The following is a 19,334-nucleotide window of genomic DNA, read 5'->3' as shown; positions in this document are numbered from 1 at the left end:
ACACAGGCCTTCATAGGACTCTTATTACTCTCTGATCATGGTGATAAGGGCCTGACAGACAAAATTACAACTGTTCAAGAATTCATACAAAGGATTGTAGGTTTTTACCTCCTGGCTCTTTTCCTCACCATTCCTCCCCCTTGCTTTAGCTAAGCCTAGAAGATGTTCCCGGTTTGTTTTCTCGCTCATCCACAGGAAGCTTTTCAGTACCTCCCCTCCCCCAACAAGGGACAACATGAATTCCTTTCTGCAGAGGGGCCTGTCTTGGGAAATAGGACCCCGACAAGCTTGTTACCAGAGATCTGACCTTAGAATCACTCTCCAAGGGTCCAGACTAGATTAACCACATGGCCTTTGATACTAACCATCCTGAAGGGTTATATGTTCTGCTTCTGGCTTTAGGGTAATGAAAAGTGAGGTTATTTTTTAAATCTACACATATTTTGAAGACCTCAAGTGTAAACGTATGTTTATTAACCTCAGGTTGGTTTTTTTTTTAATTTAAAGACTGTATTTATTTGACGGGGGGGGGGGGTGAGGGGAGAAGCAGGCTCCCCGCTGAGCAGAGAGCCCGATGGGGGCCTCGATCCCAGGACTCTGAGATCATGATCTGAGCTGAAGGCAGAGCCCCAACCTACTGAGCCACCCAGGCGCCGTCACCTAAACATTCACACGGGTATAAAGTGGTTATCCTAATGCCATGTTCACAGCAGAGTGTAATTCTTCTCTAGCTCAAAGGTTGCAGATATAAATGGTTGCATAAAAGGTTGCATCTTCAGATGCCAATCTTGAAACCTCATGCTGGGATTTGAGATCACTATTCTCAGACTGGACTTCAGAACAGATCCTGTAATATCCTTGAAGTCAGGTCTCAGGGATGTCAAATAAGGAAGAATTAGGAGACAAAGTCACTGCCCTGCCTCCTGAGCAACGAAAACACAGCTCTTCATCCCAAGCAAAAGCTTTGGCGTCAATTTCCCTTTCGATGGGCTCTATCTGCCTGTGTGGGCTTGGAAAAAGAGGAAGAACCACCCCCACTGGGGTGAGAGTCCAAAGCCTGGGATTGGAGTTGGTGGAGCAACTCTTCATGGCACTTGCACCTGGGCTATGGCAGCGTCTTGAACCTCTCGCGGGCGCAGCCCACCTAGCGTTGTCGGTTTGTTGGTGAAGGGGTGCCACTGACCCTGGATGCTAGGGCTGTCCGTGTGGAAGGGCTTGCGGATACGGATCACATCCAAACCCGACTGGTCCGCCAGCTTCTGCACGAGCGTCGCAATTTCCTCGACGGACTTGCAGTGGATGCTCTCCTCGCGCACTGCCCCGTTAACTGGCCGACGGGAGGGGGTGGGAGGAAGCGGATGGATCAGGGGTCAGACCCGCGAAAGGCGAGCCGGTCCAGCCTCCCCCCCTCCCCCGCACGTTGCCCTCCAGCCTTCTTCCGGCCCCACTCACGGTATTCGGCCACTACTCTGGGCACACAGCACGGCCGCGAGTTCACGTATATTACGACCCCCGGGTTCCGTCGGGCGAAGTCGGCCACCTCCTGTTCCACGAACTCCCTGAGGAAGCCGAGAAGAGTAAGCACAGCGACCGCTGACCCGGGGCGACCTCAGCCCGGAGAGCACCCCGCGCCCTTCGCCCGGCTCACCTGGCGCCGCGAGACGACGCCGCATCGCGGCTGAGGCTAAAGCTGAGACGCTGCAGCTGCTGCACGTAGCGACCCAGCCCGTTGTGGAGGACACTGGCCAAGAAGCGGCTCGGGGTCCCGCGCGCCGTCATGTCCGCAGCGCCCAGGTAACACAGACCAGCCTGGAGGGCAGGAGTGGGGTGGGGGGGCGGGACGAACGCGGAAGCTTCCGGTTCCGGGAACACTCGCGCCCCGGAGTTTTGCTTCCGCGGTCACGGCGGGAGGCGCGCCAGTGACCCACGTTGCGGGCTAGATGGGCGAGAGGATGGTAGTGACGCGCGGTCAGGGTCGCGAGCAGCACAGCTTTGGTCAGTAGAGCCGAGGGAGGACACGGGCGCGGGGTCGAGGTGAGAGCGGGGACTGGCGGGAGCCGCCCGGTGGCGCTGTAGTCGTGGCGAGTCCCCTTTGAGGGCAGAAGCGGCGAGGAGGGCCTCCACTTGGGGGCTAGCGCTTTGGAGTCCGGAACGACGCGGGCGGCGGTAGAGATGGAGACGACGAGGAGATCCCCTGGCCGGGCGGGAGTGGTAAAGAGATGATCTAGAGAAAGCACAGCGGTGAGGGGCAGCGTGGAGGGTGGTAGAGGTGAGGCAGTGGGTGTACGGAGCCATAGAGGTAGAGAGCCAGAGAGAGGCACACGGCCGTGAAAGATGGGCACAGATGTGAAGTAGCAATGCAGAGGGGTGAAGAGGATTCAGAGAGATGATTATGAGGGACAAGTTGAGAGAAAGAAACCACCTCGAGTGGGCTCTGTAGAGTGCTGTGCTGAGGATCCCTAGGTCCTGACCTAGTGAAGGCACCCAAACCAGGGAGGAAAGCATTTCAATTAGTAACTTACTCGATTTGACTAAAAATGTGGGTACTTCTTCGAGGTGGGTACCCCCTCCGTATCCTGCTGCCCCTGCGTGGGAAGTGGATGGGTCGGAGAGGCCTGCCCAGAAGCTTGGTCCCAGGCCCTCCTCGCAGAAGGTACAGGAAGGAGGCTCTCCCAGCCTTGGAGGTACCAGTGTTGCCTGTAACTGCAACTGAAATCCGTCAGTATTTGCGAGCACATGGGATCCCCTTCCAGGATGGCCACAGCTGCCTGCGGGCACCAAGCCCCTTTGTGAAGGCCTTGCAGCTCAAGGACCAGACTGGTGCTACTGCTTCCTTCAGCCTTTTCATTGACAAGACCACAGGCCGCTTTCTCTGCATGAGCAGCCTAGCAGAGGGGAGCTGGGAAGACTTCCAGGCCAGCGTGGAGGGGCAAGGGGACGGGGCTAGAGAGGGGGTCCTGCTTGGTGAGGCCCCAGAAGCTGAGGACAGTGAGGAGATCCGGAGGATCTGGGACCGAGCCATACCTCTTTGGGAGCTGCCTGAACCAGAGGAGGCCCAGCTGGCTCGTGTGATGTTTGGCCTTACCAAAGTGACAGATGACACACTCAAGCGTTATAGTGTCCGGTATTTGCGGCCCGCTCGCAGCCTTGTCTTCCCTTGGTTCTCCCCTGGAGGTATGGGATTACGAGGCTTGAAGCTACTAAGTGCTGAAGGCCAGGGAAATGAAGTACATTATAAGGAAACCACCATTCCCCGGCCTGGTATCTACTGCAATCTGTTTGGATTACCACTGATCAGTCGGCGAGATGTTGAGGTGGTACTGACAAGTCGTGAGCTGGACAGCCTGGCCTTGAACCAATCCACAGGACTGCCCACCCTTGCCCTACCCCGAGGAACGGCCTGCTTACCCCCTGCCTTGCTCCCTTACCTCGAACAGTTTCGACGTATTGTGCTCTGGCTGGGAGATGACCTTCGGTCTTGGGAAGCTGCCAAGTTGTTTGCCCGAAAAATGAATCCCAAGCGATGCTCCCTGGTGCGGCCTGGGGACCAGCAGCCCCGTCCCCTTGAGGCCCTGAACCGAGGCTTAAATCTTTCTCGTATTCTGCGTACTGCCCTGCCTGCCTGGCACAAGTCTATTGTGTCTTTCCGGCAGCTTCGGGAAGAGGTGCTAGGAGAACTGTCAAATGTGGAGCAGGCAGCTGGCATACGCTGGAACCGCTTCCCAGACCTCAATCGTCTCTTGAAGGGTCATCGGAAGGGTGAGCTGACAGTCTTCACAGGTGAGCCCTTGGGAAATCACTACTTGGGGTAAGAGGCAAAGGATCAGGTGACAAAAGCACATGGGTTTGGGACATGACAAATGTTAAAGAGGAGGTTTCTCCCAACTTTGAAGCCCTTGCTCCAGGTCTTGGTTTTAAGGGTAGAACTTTCCTCCCTCACCCAGGTCTGTGTTCAACTCCTCTGCAGGGCCAACAGGCAGTGGAAAGACGACATTCATCAGTGAGTATGCCCTGGACTTGTGTACCCAGGGGGTAAACACACTCTGGGGTAGCTTTGAGATCAGCAACGTGAGACTAGCCCGGGTCATGCTGACACAGTTTGCTGTGGGGCGGCTAGAAGAGCAATTGGACAGATACGACGAGTGGGCCGACCGCTTTGAAGACCTGCCTCTCTATTTCATGACTTTCCACGGGCAGCAGAGCATCAGGTAAGATTCTGAGGCCTAGGGTTTTCAAAGAATGGGAGAACAGGAGAACAGATCCCCAACAGAATTTTCAGGAATGCTGGCTTTTCTGCTGGGCTGGTTTACAGAGACTGCTTGTAATTGACTCTTGAATTCTTTGCCTCTTCCTCTCCCCAGGACTGTCATAGACACAATGCAACATGCAGTATACGTCTATGACATTTGTCACGTGGTCATCGACAATCTGCAGTTCATGATGGGGCATGAGCAGCTGTCCACAGACAGGTGACATCCTCTTGTCTCACTGGAAAACCCACTCGAACATGCATGTCTTCTCAGGCAGTTGGCCCCTAGGCACGCACACTGTACTCTTTTGTTACTTGAAATGTGTGTTTGCACACACCACCCCATGTGTATTTCTGTCTTCATAGACGTGTGAGTTGTGGCAGTGGGATGGATGGATAGGGACCTAAGTGTGAGTCCTTGGGTAGAGTGGGGTGGGTGGTTTGCAGGGAGCTGTAAATGAATCAAGAGTATGGATATGTTCTCATCCTCTGTCTGAATATGCCTTTACTTTGTTGGGGTTGGGGCAGGATTGCGGCTCAAGACTACATCGTTGGGGCCTTTCGAAAGTTTGCAACAGACAATAGCTGCCATGTGACACTGGTCATTCATCCCCGGAAGGAGGACGATGATAAGGAACTGCAGACAGCATCAATTTTTGGTTCAGCCAAAGTAAGTGGCCTTTAGAGGAGCCTAAACTTTGGATAGTAGAGGGGACAGGTGTGACCAGGGATGGCCTTCATTCAGCCTTAAGTCATCTTGACTGTCCACCTGGAGGAGGCAAGAGACAGCCGCCTCTGGGGCCATGACATGAGAAACACGTGTGCTAGGAATACAAAGGCTGATAATAGTTAGTTGGTTCTTTGCCCTCTTTGCCCTCCAAGAGCTCACATCGTCCAGTGGGGAAAATAGTAAGACAGTGATTATAACTCAGTATGATAAGAGCTACAATAGGCAACACAGGTATTTGGGGAACAACAAGACATCTGAGTCGGCCTGGGACATCTGGGGAGACTTCTTGCCCATTTGGGAAGAGGAGGTGTCAACAGAGGTTGGGTTGAGTTCTGGTAGACAGTAAGTGTTAAATAATTGAATAAATGGGAGGGCCTTGTGGGCAGCAGGACCAGCCCGATCCTGGAACTTCCAGGGATATGCTGAGTGCCTGTTACATGCTAGGGCTGGGCTGGGTATGGGGAGTCCAGGGTGAGGAGCACAAACTATGCCACAATGGAACAAACATGGAGCTAGGGAAGAGAGTGACACAAAAGTGCAAAGATGGTGGTTCTTCCTTTATGGGAATCAGGAATGGTCTCTGATGAAGTGTGACATTTAGACTGAGACCTGAATGACAAGAAGATGGGGTAGAGTGGGGTAGTGAGCTGTGGAGGAGAAGTGTCACAAGCAGAAGGAACAGCATTTACAGAATCCGGGGCAGTGAGATAGTCGAGCAACTGAAAGACTCAAGTGGCTGCATCATCATGGTCAGTAGTTCAGGGAGCTTTGCCATTCTTCCCTGGAGGTTCAGCCTTCCTTTCTTCTTCTCATGTCTTCTCACTGCTGCTTCCTTCTCCTGCCCCCATCCCCCAGGCAAGCCAGGAAGCAGACAACGTTCTGATTCTACAAGACAGGAAGCTGGTCACTGGTCCAGGGAAACGGTATCTGCAGGTGTCCAAGAACCGCTTTGATGGAGACGTAGGTGTCTTCCCACTGGAATTCAACAAGAGCTCTCTTACCTTCTCCATTCCACCAAAGAGCAAGGCTCGGCTCAAGAAGGTCAAGGATGACAATGGGCTAGTGACCAAAAAGCCCTCTTCTGGCAGAAAGGGAGCTGTGCCCCAGAACTCTGAGACTTGCTTGGGTCAGGCCCATCACTCCAACCAGCCAAACCCCTCCAAGCCCTCAAGGTGAAGGCACTGGAGAGCTGGACTCTGAAATGAACCTGACAAGACACAGGCTGAGACATAGACTTTCTTAGTCCTCTGCTTAGGCTACCTCTGTCCTGTGGTCTCAAGCTAGGGACCCCCCCTCAGTCAGAGGGGCCTACCTAGGGCAGAATTCCATACCGGAGAATTCAGTTTAGCAAATATTTGAGAACCTCCTGTGTGCCAAGCTTTGTTCTAGGTCCTGGGAGTACAACAATGACAAGACGGATGAAGTCCCTGCTTCTCTAGAACCTGCAGTCTGGTAAAGGAGACAAGAAAAAAAATGAATAAAACATAGTTTCAGGTAGCGATATATGCTATGAAGAAAAAACAGTAATGCAGTAATGCTTATAGGCTAGTTTAAGGTCTGAACAGGTATCTCTAAGCAGAGGACATTGAAAATGGGGCCTAAAGAACTAGGATTGAGCCATGTGGACATCTAGAGAGAGAAGGATCCAAGCAGAGGGAAAATTAGACACAGGCCCTGAGGTGGGAATGAGCAAGTTGGTTCAAAGCACTGGGTTCGGGCCCCCTGAACCTGGAAGGGAATAGAGGACTTCTTGCCAAAATTCCAGCCTAGGTTTGGAGCTACAGGATGACATACATTGTGGCCTCTGCGGTCCACTCTGGACCCTGCCAGGAGGTGGTTGGCCCCTGTAATATCAGGGCCCCAAAGGTGGAAGCTGGCCAGAGAAGAAAGCTGTGAGCCCAGAGTGCCTGCCACCTGGACACTGATACCATGTTATGCTGCCTCAGTCCACTGGAGTGGACACAGTCATAACTTTTTGTAGAGCCTTTTCTAGTTACACTGAAAAAAAAATTTTGCCATAGCCTTTGTTTCTGTGTTTTTTCTTGTTTGTCCACCAGGTGTCTCCCCAGCCTATAACTGGATTTCCTTCTTGCTTTGAATTGAGAATCTTTGAGCTGTGCACCCCCAAGGAAGCAGAGGCATTAAAGGACCTTGACCCACACATCCCTTTATGCCTCTTCTTGGCTTAGGGATGACAGGATGGTGCCTCTTTATCCCTATCTCCCCTGAGGATATCCATGTGATCTGTGGCAGAGGTGTGAGTCACTGGGCCACATGCCTGGGCCCTGCCTGACCAGCTGTCCCTAGGTGATACGAGCCACTCAATGACCTCTCAATGTGGATTCATACTCAGTGGCTTCTTATCTGGCTCTCCGTCCATTTTCCTTGTCCTTGTATGCTCAAATGTTTCTCTTATGTTCATATGTGTCAAAACTCTTGGGGCTCTTTAAAAATGCAGAACCTAGGGCCTACTCTCCAGTAAGCATGCACAGACGTTTCTAATTTTGGAGGTCTGAGGAAAGGTGCAGGATTCCTCTTTTTTAACAAGTACTGAAGGAGATTGTAAAGTTAGAGACCTTGTCAGAAATAGTTTTAAATGAGGGCATTTTCCCATCTCACTTCCTCTGATACCCTAAAGTCCCATTTTTCCCTTTAGATTTGCATGCAGGGATGGTCAAAATGCAAGATGTTCTGAGGGGACTGGGGAGAAGACTTTTGTAAGGGTGGGCAGAGGTTTCCTGTTCCCTTGAAGCAGGGCTGCCTTATGAAGTCCTCCCAGTCCACCAACGGGGCTGCTTCTGGGGCCCTGTGGAAGGCTCTGGGGTTTCTGGTCTGTTGTGTGTGAGAACTGTGGCTACATCTGTCTCCCAAAACAGACCCTGAAACAAAGCTGCTCTCTGGGGAAGAACCTGCGGTAGGGGGGAGGGGGTAGCTCCTCCAGGGCCTCCCTTCTTGGGGGTCTCTCCCAGACTGGCTGGAGCCAGTCCTCCTAATCCTGCAGTAATCATTCCCAGCCGCTGGCTGGTCTCTGCCTCACCCAGGGTCTGTAACATTGAACGTCAGCCATGTGTTCCAGATGTACACCACCAGGTCATTCCTACCTCTGAGGACTCTGGTTTACTGGGAATGCCTGGTGTGTTCTCTCTCAGGAAATCCTTTAGGGATTTCCATTAGGGGACCTTTTTGAGGTCTCTGTGAATTGGGGATAGAAGAGTAGATACATCTTGCCTGTTTGTCTTGCCCAGCCCTCCTAGCAGACTCCCCACACACAGCACAAACCAGAATGATGGGAGGGGAAGTTAATGCTCCCCCACACCCACCCCCTACGCAAACACATTCCGCTGCACACCTGTCCTAAACTCACATCAAGATTAGCTCAAAGTGTGTTCAGGAGTCCCTGGAGCCTAGAAAGCAGTGGGGGATCCCTGGGTCCTGTGTAAGGTCCTTGGGAGCCACTGTCCCTGTGCCCAACCAGAGTGGATCTAGGCAAATTACTTGGGCTCTGCCTATATCCGATTGGATACTAATAATCTCCCTGAGAGATCAGGAAGGGCCTGGCCACAAAGGGGCCAACTGCATCTACAGCCCTGTCCTCAGATTTAGCGTCATATTTGTGAGGGGGCATCTTGGGTCCTCTAGCAGCTTCTTTACTACAGATGGGTTTGAGAAGAGATTAAATTCACTGGACTCCGGCTGCCCAAGTACTCAGGCTGCAAGTACGGCCCAGATAGCTGTAGGTACCCTGCCACAGGCTGCCTTGAGTGCCGGAGGGAGCCCTAGGTGCCACCCCGCCGTACCGTGCAACTTCCTGTTTGTGCATGTGGGTGGAACTTCGGGAGTAGAAGGGAAGCCTGGCCCTGCTCTGTGGGGGGCCAGGTCGGGCAAACAGGCTCACCTGGGCGGACTCCTGCTCAGGGGGAGGGGAGATGCTGGTTCTGCTAGGGCAGTTCCGACCGACCGGAGGGCGGGGCGGGGTCTGTTTTGGTGAAACCCGAACGGTCTTTGTCTGCTTCCTAGGGGTTTTCCTTGCTCCTGGGGAATGCGCGGAGTGGGTCCGGCCTGATTCCCTACCGGGCAAGGCAGGTGGCAGTAAATCCCGATCGCGGACCGGGTTAGGGCAGCCAGGTAGTGTAGTTCTCGGTCACGTGCTGGTCGTCCCTTCCCCCACGTCGAAAACCAAATCCAGAAAGCTGTGAAGTCGGAGGCCAGAGAGGCAGCCTCACCACCGCCCAGCTCCCGCGGGGCTGGGTACCAGGTCGGCTGTTGGGGGGTAGGGGGTGTGCTGGGCAGACCACTCCCCTCCCTGGGTCGGGGGCGCGGCCTCAGCCGCCCCGCCCCGCCCCGCTCTACCAGGCCGGGCCAGGCGGGCGCCCGGAGTCCGGAGCCCGGAGCTGGCTGCGAGCCGGCGGATCTGCTGCGAGGAGGTCCCCGTGCTGGAGCAGGAGCTGGGCGGGAGCTGGAGCAGCGGCGCAGGTGGCGCGGGGTGAGTGGTGGGGCGGTGGAGGTGTCGGAACTCCAGCCTCCCGCACATCCCGGCTCCGGAGCGAACTTTCCCGGTCTAGGGAAGCCGGGGGTCGGAGTGAGAAGGGGGTCCCACTCTGGGCTGGGGGTGGTGGGTGCAGGCGAGGAGCCTGAACAGGGAATCGACACGGAAACTCGCCGACGGGTCCATACACGCGCGCAGACAGACCCACGCACTTGGGACACACGAACACACGAACACACGTGCACTCCGGAAAGGACGCGCCCTGTGGGTTACCCTTGCAGTCCCTGGAGCAGCGCCACGGGCCCACAGGGACCCCCAGCGGACCGGGTGCTCTGCTGTCGCGTACTTGACGGGGGTGGGAGAAAAGGGCTGCCCGGCGATCGCCGATGGGGGCGGGCCGGGTGGGACAACTCCGGAGGTTCCTGCTTCCTGGCCGCCCACAGGTGAAGACTAAGACGTAAACAGGCGTTGAGCACGTGATCGCTTCGCAGACAAGTGGGCTGTGCTCCCCCACCCCCGCAGCTGGGCGAGGACCGGCCTCCCCAGTCCTGGGCGAGTCTGCGAGATCTCCTGCCGGGCTGTATTCCATTCTCCGCCTTGAAACGTTAAGCCTTCCCCCAGAAATGGGAACACAACGCCCCCTGGAGTCCGGGTAGCACAGAACGAAAGACTGTAGGGCTCGGTGGGGTTACCTGGGCTCCTCTCCTTCCTTCACCCCAACGTGTTCATGGTGCCCTCATCCCTGAAGGTATCGCTGGACGGCAGTGTACAGCAGCCCCCGCATCATACCTCCAGTCTGGGGAGCAGCTGCCTGAGCGCCGGTGGGTCCCCTTCCTACCACCACCCCAACTTGCAGAAGGGAGAGCTCCTCCTCTCACTGTAGGAGCAGAAAGCCCACTCGTGCAAGAGTGGAAGCCCTCCATTCCCGGAGAATGCATGAGGGTAAATGTCCCTTAAATACGGGAGTTGGCCTATGTCCCTCGCCTAGAAGGGAGGATGAGCCCCCTCCCCCAGGGAATGAGGGAGTGGGCAGCGGCCCTGTGCCTCCTTCTCTGCCCCACCCTCCACCCCTCCACACATGCTGAGCCCAGCTGCTGCCTGAGCTTCTGGGCTGGCTGCCAGAAAGGGGAGGAGGCTCCTGGTCCCCCAAGAGGCTGGGACCAGGGCAAGGCCAGAGGAGGGGGTCTTTACTGGGGAGAGGGGCTCAATCTGTTCTTGTGAGGATCAGGGTCTGGGGTGAGCCTGAGGGTGGTTGGGCTATGTCTCCCTTTCCAGGGAAAAAGAAAGAAAAACAACCCTTTCCATGGAGCTAAAAATAGAGCTGAGAGCCGGCCAGGGCTGTGGCCTGGAAGGGGGGGATGCTCCTTCCTGGGGCAGAGGAGTTCTGGCAGGCCTTGGCCTTGGGGGTGGGGATGCAAGTAGGGGGTGGGAGGAGCTCCTTGCCCAGGGGTGTGGGTGTCAGCTGACCTGACTGGGGCACAGAGACCCCTGGAGGAAAGTCTGTGTGGTAAAATGTTTGTAAAACACCACGTGTGTGTGTGTGTGTGTGTGTGTGTATAAGTTGTCTGACTGAAGGAGACCACCAGTGTGTGGAAGAGGCTTAGGAGAGGAAGCCCATTTAAAATTGTGTCTGTGTAGGAAGGGCTTTGAGTCGATGTGAAAGACTGTGCACAGCAAGGTGTGTGACACCCAGGTATGTGTGTGTGAGACTGAAAGATTATGGAAAGAAGGAACATGGAACCACGTGATGGATGAGACTGTGGTTGTGGCTGCATGGGACTGAATGTGGGAAAGGTCGTGTGGGTGTTATGAAGACTGTGTTGTTTGCAAGAGGGTGAGAATATCTGTGACCGGAGAAGACAGAGGAGTGTTGTCAGCTGTGAGGCTGGTGTAGGTTTGGACTGTAGGTTTGGACCGCCTCACCCCAGTCATGGGGGGAGGGGGCAGGGGCTGTCTCTCTCTCCCAGCAATGACCTCTCTCTTAACAAATGGTTCTGAAGGAAGGCTGGGGAGCAGACAGCCGCGCCCGGGGCAGGCCTGGGCTCGCGGGGTCGAGAGGGTACAGTGCTGGGGAGCCAGGTAGGGGCCCCCAAGGCTGGGGGGATGACGGTGTATTCTCCGAATGTGTCGCCAGGTGGCGCCACCTCCGCAAGTCCGAATATGCCTCCATCAACCGCTGGGGGTGGGGCAGGCAGGGCCCGAGCCTGGGTCCCCGACCTGTCCTGGGGAGCAGGGTTCCAGCAGCCGAGGCGTGGGGGCAGCTGACCCTCGGCGTCCCGCTCTGGACTCTGAAGCCACAGAGTGTCTTGTGGGGCAGGCTTCGACCGGAGGAACGGAGGGGGAAGGGCGGCCGCCGTGGCGCCTGGTCCTTTGTGCTCGAACAATGACCAGCTGCCGCTGGCCCCGGGGCCCGAGTAGGGGTAGAGGGTGACCCGCCGCCGCTACCGAGTCCTGAGCCGACCGGGCTAAGGAGATTGTTGGGGGGTGATCTTGAGTCCCGCGGCGCGGGCCCCGCGTGCGTCCCGCCAGCCTCGCGTGACGCCGGGTGCCTGCGCGTGTCCGCGCCCGGGGCGGGGACGCCCCTCGGACCCCTCCCCCGCGCTGCGCCGCCCACTCGGGCCGGACGGGGGCCGGTCGGGCCGGGGGGCGCCGCGGAGGCGGGGCCGGGCCGGGCCGGGCGGCTCCGAGTGGCCGCGCGCGGGCTGGAGCCGGGCGGCGCGCCTGTGGAGCGCTGGGGGCGGCCCGGGACTGAGCATGGAGCGGCGCGGCGGAGGTGAGGGGGGGCCGGGGCTGGGAGGCGACCTGGGGGTGCCCCCAACTTCTGCGCGGCGGAGGGCGGGTGGGGAGGCGGCAGCCCCCTGCCGCCCCCACTTAATGAAGGGGGGGAGGCTTTACAGGGTGGGTTGGGGCCTCTGGCTTCCCGTCGCGGAATGGGAACTGGTGATCCCAGACTTGATCCCGCTTGACCGGTCTTTGGAGTTTGGTGGGGGGAGACTTTCCCCAACTCTTCAGCCCCCAAAACAGGTTTGTGGGAGTTCAGCTTAGCCAGACTTGCCTCGGGCACTGGCTGAACCCAGCGCTCGGTGCCCCCAGCCCAAGGGGGTGTGTGTGCGTGTGCTGGGCCAGAGTGATTACTCAGGGAGTGCTGGGGGGAGCCAGGGGTTCCCTCTCCCACAGCCGCAACGCATTTCTCAAAATGGAGCCTCCACTTGCCCCTCCTTCTCTCTCGGGCTCCCGCTCTTGGAGCCGGGCTGGCTGGGCCTGGCTTTCCAGAGGCCTGGCCCTGGCTCCCTGGGTGTCTGGCTCGTAGGTTCCAGTTTTTCTATCTTTTCTGGGTTTAGGGGCCCCTGGCTCCATGGGATGGGATTCAGGGACCCAGGCTCACTGGGTCAGCTTGTCTCCTTGTCTGCCTGACCCTGGGGCCTCTCTGAGTCTTTGTCTCTTGTCTTTGGGGTCTCTGTCTTTCTCTGAGTCTGTCTCTCTCCTGCCCTTATTTCTCACTTTCTCAGGGCTCACTGAAGTGGGCAAATGTGGACAGAGGTGCCGACCTCCATTGCCCCCTAAGAATCCCCTTCCCCACAGCTTTCTCTGTGCCCTCGAGTGGTGCGGGAGAGGGCAGGAGATGGCATGTGCCATCTGCTTAGCCCAGGTCTGGCCCTTGGTAGTGGGCTCTACTCTTCCCCAGGTCCCAACCCCTAGCTCCTCTGGCTTCAGTCTGGATACCTTCCTGGTTCTCAGGGTCCTTTCACTTGGTAGGGAGGTGGAGGGTAGGCCTAGGGGAATACCAGCCCGAAAGGAGGCCAGACCAGGCAAAGGAGTCAGATAATGTGTGTCTCCTTTCCCCACACTCCAGTGAGTGACAAGAACCAGGCTCCTGCTCACGCAGTTGGCCCTGCTTTCACCCAGGCTCCTACCCACTCTCACACATGCTCTGTACACACGCACACACACACACTCCTCTGCACATACTTGTGCACCCTCACTTTCCTCTTCGTATGCTCATGTAAGATACAGGGAGTTTTACATACAAACTCATGTGTACCTGAAGGGACATCCATCCAAAGACACTCAAGATAGTTGAGCTCATACACCACAAATTCATGTATCATAGACACAGTTATTACTTTTACATATTTTCTGAGGGATCCCGATGCACACTCGTACTCTCATATGACATGTTAATCTGCACATATGAATAATAGAAATGTATTGATACGGCTGCTCAAACAGGCACATACACACACTAATTCCTGACATTTTCACTTTTCACATCCACACATTGTTAAGTACTCATGCACGGTCTCACACACACAGATAAGTACAAACACAAACTCCTATTCCTGCGCGATTCTCTGTCCACTTCTTGGCCCCTGCTCTGCATGATGACTTCAGCAGATGCCGGAGTCCTGGTCTTCGGCCTCCGGACTGGGGAGGGAGTTCCGGGTGGAGGCTTGCTGTCCCCTTCCGGGAAGGAGCAGAGCCTGGGGAGGTGGAGCCCTCTTCCCTGGGGGTTCCAGGGAAGGGAGATCTGCGAACAGCTGCTGTGATGGTGGGTGGTGGGGGGGCTTCCAACCTCATCCCCTAGGGGCTTCTCGGAGAAATGTCTAAAGCTGGATGGTTTCACAGAACCAGAGGTTGGCGGCAGCCCAGTCTGGGCTCCTGTAGGCCAGACTCATTAGGTGTGGTGAGGCTAGGAGTTGGCATGGAAGCAAGCATGAGGCTGCATCCACGTCTAGAAGGCAGGAGACCCCAGAGGGCACCTGTGGGCTCCCTAAAAGCTCTGGGTTACTCGTTTGGCCAGCTCCACCCTTGCCGCCTCTCTGTCTGGGAGAAACTGAGGCCCAGCTCAGGGGAGGCTGGGCACTGCCTGGCCTTGGCTCTTTATTCGCTAATTACCATCTGAGTTGCTGTGTCCCTGAGGTTGCTTCTGCCCCAAGTATCCTCTAATGAGGCCACCTGTCCCAGGGGACTGGGAACCTGTGCTGGGCGTTGGTAGAGAACTCCCTCCTAAATTGGCGTCCCAGCCTCTGGGAGGGATGCAGGTTTGGGCTGGGGCCCTGCATAACCACCAGGCCTACCTTCCCCTCATCGTCTTTGCTTGGTAGGGGGATCAGCCCTTAGCCCTATTCAGGCCGGAGCTGGGCGGTGATCTGGATCCCAGGAAGATCTGAGTTTCCTGCCAGTGCTTGGAGAAGGAGCCCTGGGGGATCAGGGCATCATGGACTGATGTCAGGAAGCTGTTTGATGTGGGACAAGGGGTCAGGAGAGGGACTCAGGGACTTGTATAGGGAGGGGCTCAAGGTGAAAGGACTCTGACACCGCTGCCCTGCTCACAGGTTCCCCTGGAGGCCCTTGGCCAGGCCTGAGCCTCTGTCGCCATGGCCATTGTACAGACTCTGCCAGTGCCACTGGAGCCCGCTCCTGAGGCCACCACTGCCCCACAAGCTCCAGCCATGGGCAGCGTGAGCAGCCTCATCTCAGGCCGGCCCTGCCCCGGGGGGCCAGCGCCTCCCCGCCACCACGGCCCCCCTGGGCCTACCTTCTTCCGCCAGCAGGATGGCCTGCTACGGGGTGGCTATGAGGCACAGGAGCCGCTGTGCCCAGCTGTGCCCCCTAGGAAGGCTGTCCCTGCCACCAGTTTCACCTACATCAACGAGGACTTCCGGGCAGAGTCACCCCCCAGCCCGAGCAGTGACATTGAGGATGCCCGAGAACAGCGGGCACGCAGTGCCCATCTCCGCGGCCCCCCACCCAAGCTCATCCCTGTCTCTGGAAAGCTGGAGAAGGTGAGGACCAGCCTTTTCTTTGGGGCCAGGGTGGAATCGGGAGCCCCCTGAAGAAGCTGGAATTTGGGGGCCAATTTAGAGGAGAGATGTGGGCTGCAGAGTCACCAGACGTGGGTTCCAATCCCAGCTCGGCCTCGTTCTGGCTACATGACCTCAGGGAAGTCACTTGACCTTTCTGAGCCCGAGGTTCTGTATTTGTAATGTGGACACACCATGTCAGCTCTCCAGTGATGGTCGAGAGCATTCCATCACATGACGTATGTCAGTGTTGAGCCTGGTCCCTGTCACATGACATGTGCTCAGAGGCGAGCTGCTCTGACTCCTGCAAATGCAACAGCTGTGAATCTGACTGTGAATAAGGCCTTTAACTTTGCCTCCTTAATAAGGCCTTCAACTCCACTTGCTCTTCTGTAGTATGGGCGTAGTGATCATATCTTATCCTATGACTGTTGGGATGATTGGAGACGAGCCTTTTAAATGGCTTGATATAAGGGATGTCAGGAGGCCCTCAGCTGTTGGTAGCAGTTAGTATTAATGCGTGGGGATCGGGGACCCCAGATGGGAGGGCAGGGAGTATGACAAGGATTTTGAAAGATCGGGCAGCTCATCCCCAGTGTCACGTGGCACCTCATTTCAGAACATGGAGAAAATCCTGATCCGCCCAACAGCCTTCAAGCCAGTGCTACCCAAACCTCGAGGGGCACCATCCCTACCTAGCTTCCTGGGTCCTCGGGCCGCCGGACTGTCTGGGAGCCAGGGCAGCCTAACACAGCTGTTTGGGGGCCCTGCCTCGTCCTCCTCTTCCTCCTCCTCCTCGGCTGCTGACAAACCCTTGGCACTGAGTGGCTGGGCCAGCGGCTGCCCATCGGGGACACTGTCTGACTCGGGCCGAAACTCACTGTCCAGCCTGCCCACCTACAGCACCGGGGGTGCCGAGCCAGCCAGCCACTCCCCTGGTGGGCACCTGCCCTCCCACGGCCCCGGGCGGGGGGCGCTGCCTGGACCAGCCCGAGGGGCCCCGACTGGGCCCTCCCACTCGGACAGTGGTCGATCTTCCTCCAGCAAGAGCACAGGCTCCCTGGGAGGCCGTGTGGCTGGGGGGCTCTTGGGCAGCGGCACCCGGGCCTCCCCTGACAGCAGCTCCTGTGGGGAGCGTTCCCCACCCCCACCCCCACCCCCACCCCCCCCTTCGGATGAGGCCCTGCTGCACAGTGTCCTGGAAGGAAAGCTCCACGACCGTGAGGCAGAGCTGCAGCAGCTGCGGGACAGTCTGGACGAGAGTGAGGTGACCATGTGCCAGGTGTGGCCAGCAGCAATAACGGGGGTGGTGTGGCAGGACATCCACAGGAGCTGGGAGTCCCAGGAGCATTTCTGTGTGTGCTGGGGGGACACGGTGGGGGGGGGGGTCGGGGGATGCCGGTGAGGCGTTGGGGAGTCCTCCGCCCAGTTGTCGGGCTCCACCTGCAGGGGGGTGAGGATGCCCAGCCAGCACCGCCATTGATTGTCTTTCAGACTTGAGCGAGACACTTCAAGGTGCTGAGCCTAGTTTCCCTCAGCTATAGATGGGGAGATTTCTGGCCTCCTAGGGTTATTATGAGGATTAAGTCAGGCAAAGGCTGTGGAGTGCTTAGAATGACGCCTGGCACCTAGGAATTCCTGCAGAAGCGTTTGCTATTCTGGATGTTTCTAGAATCTTAGAAGTGGTCATGACTAGAGTTACCCTAATTTTTCTCATGGCTGAGTGGGGTCTCCTGTCCCTGAGCCCAGCCATAGGCTGCTAGAGCACTCAGTGACCTGGGAGTGGTGGAAAGCCATGGCGGGAGGGTGCTGGATGTGGAGGGGAGCTGCTGGGACCCAGGTCTGCCTTCTGTCCCCAGGCCTACGAGGAGCGGCAGCGGCACTGGCCACGGGAACGCGAGACGCTGCGGGACGACAGCACCGCCCAGGCCCAGCGGGCGCAGCGGGCCCAACAGCTGCTCCAGCTGCAGGTGTTCCAGCTGCAGCAGGAGAAGCGCCAGCTGCAGGATGACTTCGCGCAGCTGTTGCAGGAACGGGAGCAGCTGGAGCGGCGCTGTGCCACCTTTGAGCGGGAACAGCGGGAGCTTGGGCCACGGCTCGAGGAGACCAAGTGGGAGGTGGGCCAGGCCAGGAGGGGCGGGGAGCGGGGCTCAAAGGGTCTAGCCATACCACTCCCCCTCCAGCCTGCTACTCCCAGAGATCCTCCCCGTCCTCACCTCCCGGAGATGAAGATCCCCCTCAGGCTTCCCTTTCTGGGTAGGGGGAGGGTCTCCTTTTGCCACCATTGTAGGTGTCCTCGAGTCAGGTAGAGTGCTCACATAGCCGGTGGCAATTCCGTCCACTGCCTCCCAACCAGTAAGAATAGGAGTGTAGCCTGCTCTGCGCCCAGAACTTTCTAGCTGTTACTTAAAGAGTGGATCTTGTGATCCTCAGAGCAGCCTTGTGAGGTGGCTGTTGTTCATCTCCATTTCTGAGCTGAGAAGGACTGGAGCCCGGAATGATTGCTAGTCAGTGGCAGAGTTGAGATCACAACCCGGGCCGTGTGGTTCCAGCATCTGCGCATTTCCCCAAAATGCTGGGGTGCCTCTTGGTGGCTCCCATGCCTGCACAATCTGCCACCAGCCAGTCCCTGGGGCTCTGCAGTGCGTCATGATGGTTGGAAGTCACCTGCTTTGAAGGAAAAAGATCTGGGTCTGCGTTTTACTTCTGCCACTTATTAGCCGTATGACCTTGGACATATCACTAGGCTTGCCTCAGTGTGTCTGTCCATGTAGTGGGTGTCAGGATCAAACAAACTGTCCCCGGAGAGCCTGCATGATCTCGGGGCCCAAGCCTGTGGGAAAAAACTTCTCACTAGGCTTCCCAACCCCCTCCCACTCCTAGGTGTGCCAGAAGTCAGGTGAGATCTCCCTGCTGAAGCAGCAGCTGAAGGAGTCCCAGGCAGAGCTGGTGCAGAAGGGCAGTGAGCTGGTGGCCCTGCGGGTGGCGCTGCGAGAGGCTCGAGCTGCACTCCGGGTCAGCGAGGGCCGAGCTCGGGGCCTGCAGGAGGCCGCCCGGGCCCGGGAGCTGGAGCTGGAGGCCTGTTCCCAGGAGCTGCAGCGGCACCGCCAGGAGGCCGAGCGGCTCCGAGAGAAAGCTGGCCAATTGGACACGGAGGCAGCTGGACTCCGGGAACCCCCTGGGCCACCTACCACCACGGACCCTTTCCTCCTGGCAGAGAGTGATGAAGCCAAGGCACAGCGGGCAGCCTCGGGGGTCGGGGGCAGCCTGCGGGCCCAGGTGGAACGGCTGCGGGCAGAGTTGCAACGGGAGCGGCGGCGCGGGGAGGAGCAGCGGGACAGCTTTGAGGGGGAGCGGCTGGCCTGGCAGGCGGAGAAGGAGCAGGTGATCCGCTACCAGAAGCAGCTGCAGCACAACTATGTCCAGATGTACCGGCGTAACCGGCAGCTGGAGCAGGAGCTGCAGCAGCTCAGCCTGGAGCTGGAGGCCCGGGAGCTCGCTGACCTGGGCCTGGCCGAGCCGGCCCCCTGCATCTGCCTGGAGGAGATCACTGCCACCGAGATCTAGGGCCCTTGGCATCCTGGAGCAGCAGGGAGCTTGACTGCAGTGGGGCGGGAACCTTGGGGCCACGGAGGTCCCCTGGGTCTAAGGGCCCCAGAGCCGCTCGTGCTCCAGGATCCATGCTTCTGGGCCTCTGCCAGGGCCCTGGGGGCAGCCCTCTGACTAGGTTGAGCAAGATTAGCCCCCTTGAAGGTCCCCATTTCACTGTCTCACAGAGGCTCCTCCTTACTTGACCTATCCCACCCCTCCTGCTGCTGCCATTGCCACTCTGCCAACTGCATTTGTCCCTGACGAGGGAGTGGGGGGGGGGCTGGGAGGAGGAGGGGGGTCCCTCCTTTCCACACTCTCCCCTACCCCAAAGCCAGAGAGAGCCAGATAGCACCAGCTGCTCCAGATGTGCCTGCCCCCTCTCTGCCTATGTCGGGGGTCGGGGGCCAGGGCTGGGACTGGGGTCTGACCTCCATGCTCCAGCCCTGCAGCCTCTCTCCTAGGGCGAGGGGGCTG

At 57.7% G+C, this 19,334-nt stretch overlaps 3 protein-coding genes across 10 annotated transcripts; 2 read left to right on the top strand and 1 right to left on the bottom strand.

The window, feature by feature from the left end:
- Positions 1-441: 441 nt before the first annotated feature.
- On the bottom strand, positions 442-1,848 carry MRPL43 (mitochondrial ribosomal protein L43). Its single transcript, XM_059169172.1, has 3 exons — positions 1,649-1,848; positions 1,453-1,559; positions 442-1,327 (listed from the first exon to the last, which is right to left on the bottom strand). The coding sequence occupies exons 1-3, from the start codon at positions 1,777-1,779 to the stop codon at positions 1,086-1,088; spliced, it is 480 nt and encodes a 159-aa protein (XP_059025155.1). The 5' UTR covers positions 1,780-1,848; the 3' UTR covers positions 442-1,085.
- Positions 1,849-1,900: 52 nt separating this feature from the next.
- TWNK (twinkle mtDNA helicase) lies at positions 1,901-6,999 on the top strand. 2 transcript variants are annotated; one of them, XM_059169163.1, is made up of 6 exons: positions 1,901-2,034; positions 2,557-3,780; positions 3,968-4,208; positions 4,362-4,469; positions 4,778-4,919; positions 5,835-6,999. In XM_059169163.1, exons 2-6 carry the CDS (start codon positions 2,601-2,603, stop codon positions 6,153-6,155), a joined length of 1,992 nt encoding a protein of 663 aa, XP_059025146.1. In that variant the 5' UTR covers positions 1,901-2,034; positions 2,557-2,600; the 3' UTR covers positions 6,156-6,999. The 2 variants fall into 2 exon arrangements, with proteins under 2 accessions (XP_059025146.1, XP_059025145.1); XM_059169162.1 differs by having other exon boundaries at positions 1,906-3,780.
- Positions 7,000-8,950: 1,951 nt separating this feature from the next.
- On the top strand, positions 8,951-19,295 carry LZTS2 (leucine zipper tumor suppressor 2). 7 transcript variants are annotated; one of them, XM_059169167.1, is made up of 6 exons: positions 9,328-9,462; positions 10,214-10,286; positions 14,802-15,251; positions 15,889-16,551; positions 17,129-17,386; positions 18,153-19,295. In XM_059169167.1, the coding sequence occupies exons 3-6, from the start codon at positions 14,844-14,846 to the stop codon at positions 18,834-18,836; spliced, it is 2,013 nt and encodes a 670-aa protein (XP_059025150.1). In that variant the 5' UTR covers positions 9,328-9,462; positions 10,214-10,286; positions 14,802-14,843; the 3' UTR covers positions 18,837-19,295. The 7 variants fall into 7 exon arrangements, with proteins under 7 accessions (XP_059025152.1, XP_059025149.1, XP_059025150.1 ...); XM_059169169.1 differs by lacking the exons at positions 9,328-9,462; positions 10,214-10,286 and adding an exon at positions 8,951-9,058; XM_059169166.1 differs by lacking the exon at positions 10,214-10,286 and having other exon boundaries at positions 9,326-9,462.
- The last annotated feature ends 39 nt before the right edge of the window (positions 19,296-19,334 follow it).

This window comes from Mustela lutreola, chromosome 4, assembly GCF_030435805.1.
Source record: "Mustela lutreola isolate mMusLut2 chromosome 4, mMusLut2.pri, whole genome shotgun sequence".
Taxonomy (NCBI): Eukaryota; Metazoa; Chordata; class Mammalia; order Carnivora; family Mustelidae; genus Mustela; species Mustela lutreola.
The sequence above is the reverse complement of the archived record's forward strand: the minus strand, read 5'-3'. Positions and strand labels throughout refer to the sequence as shown.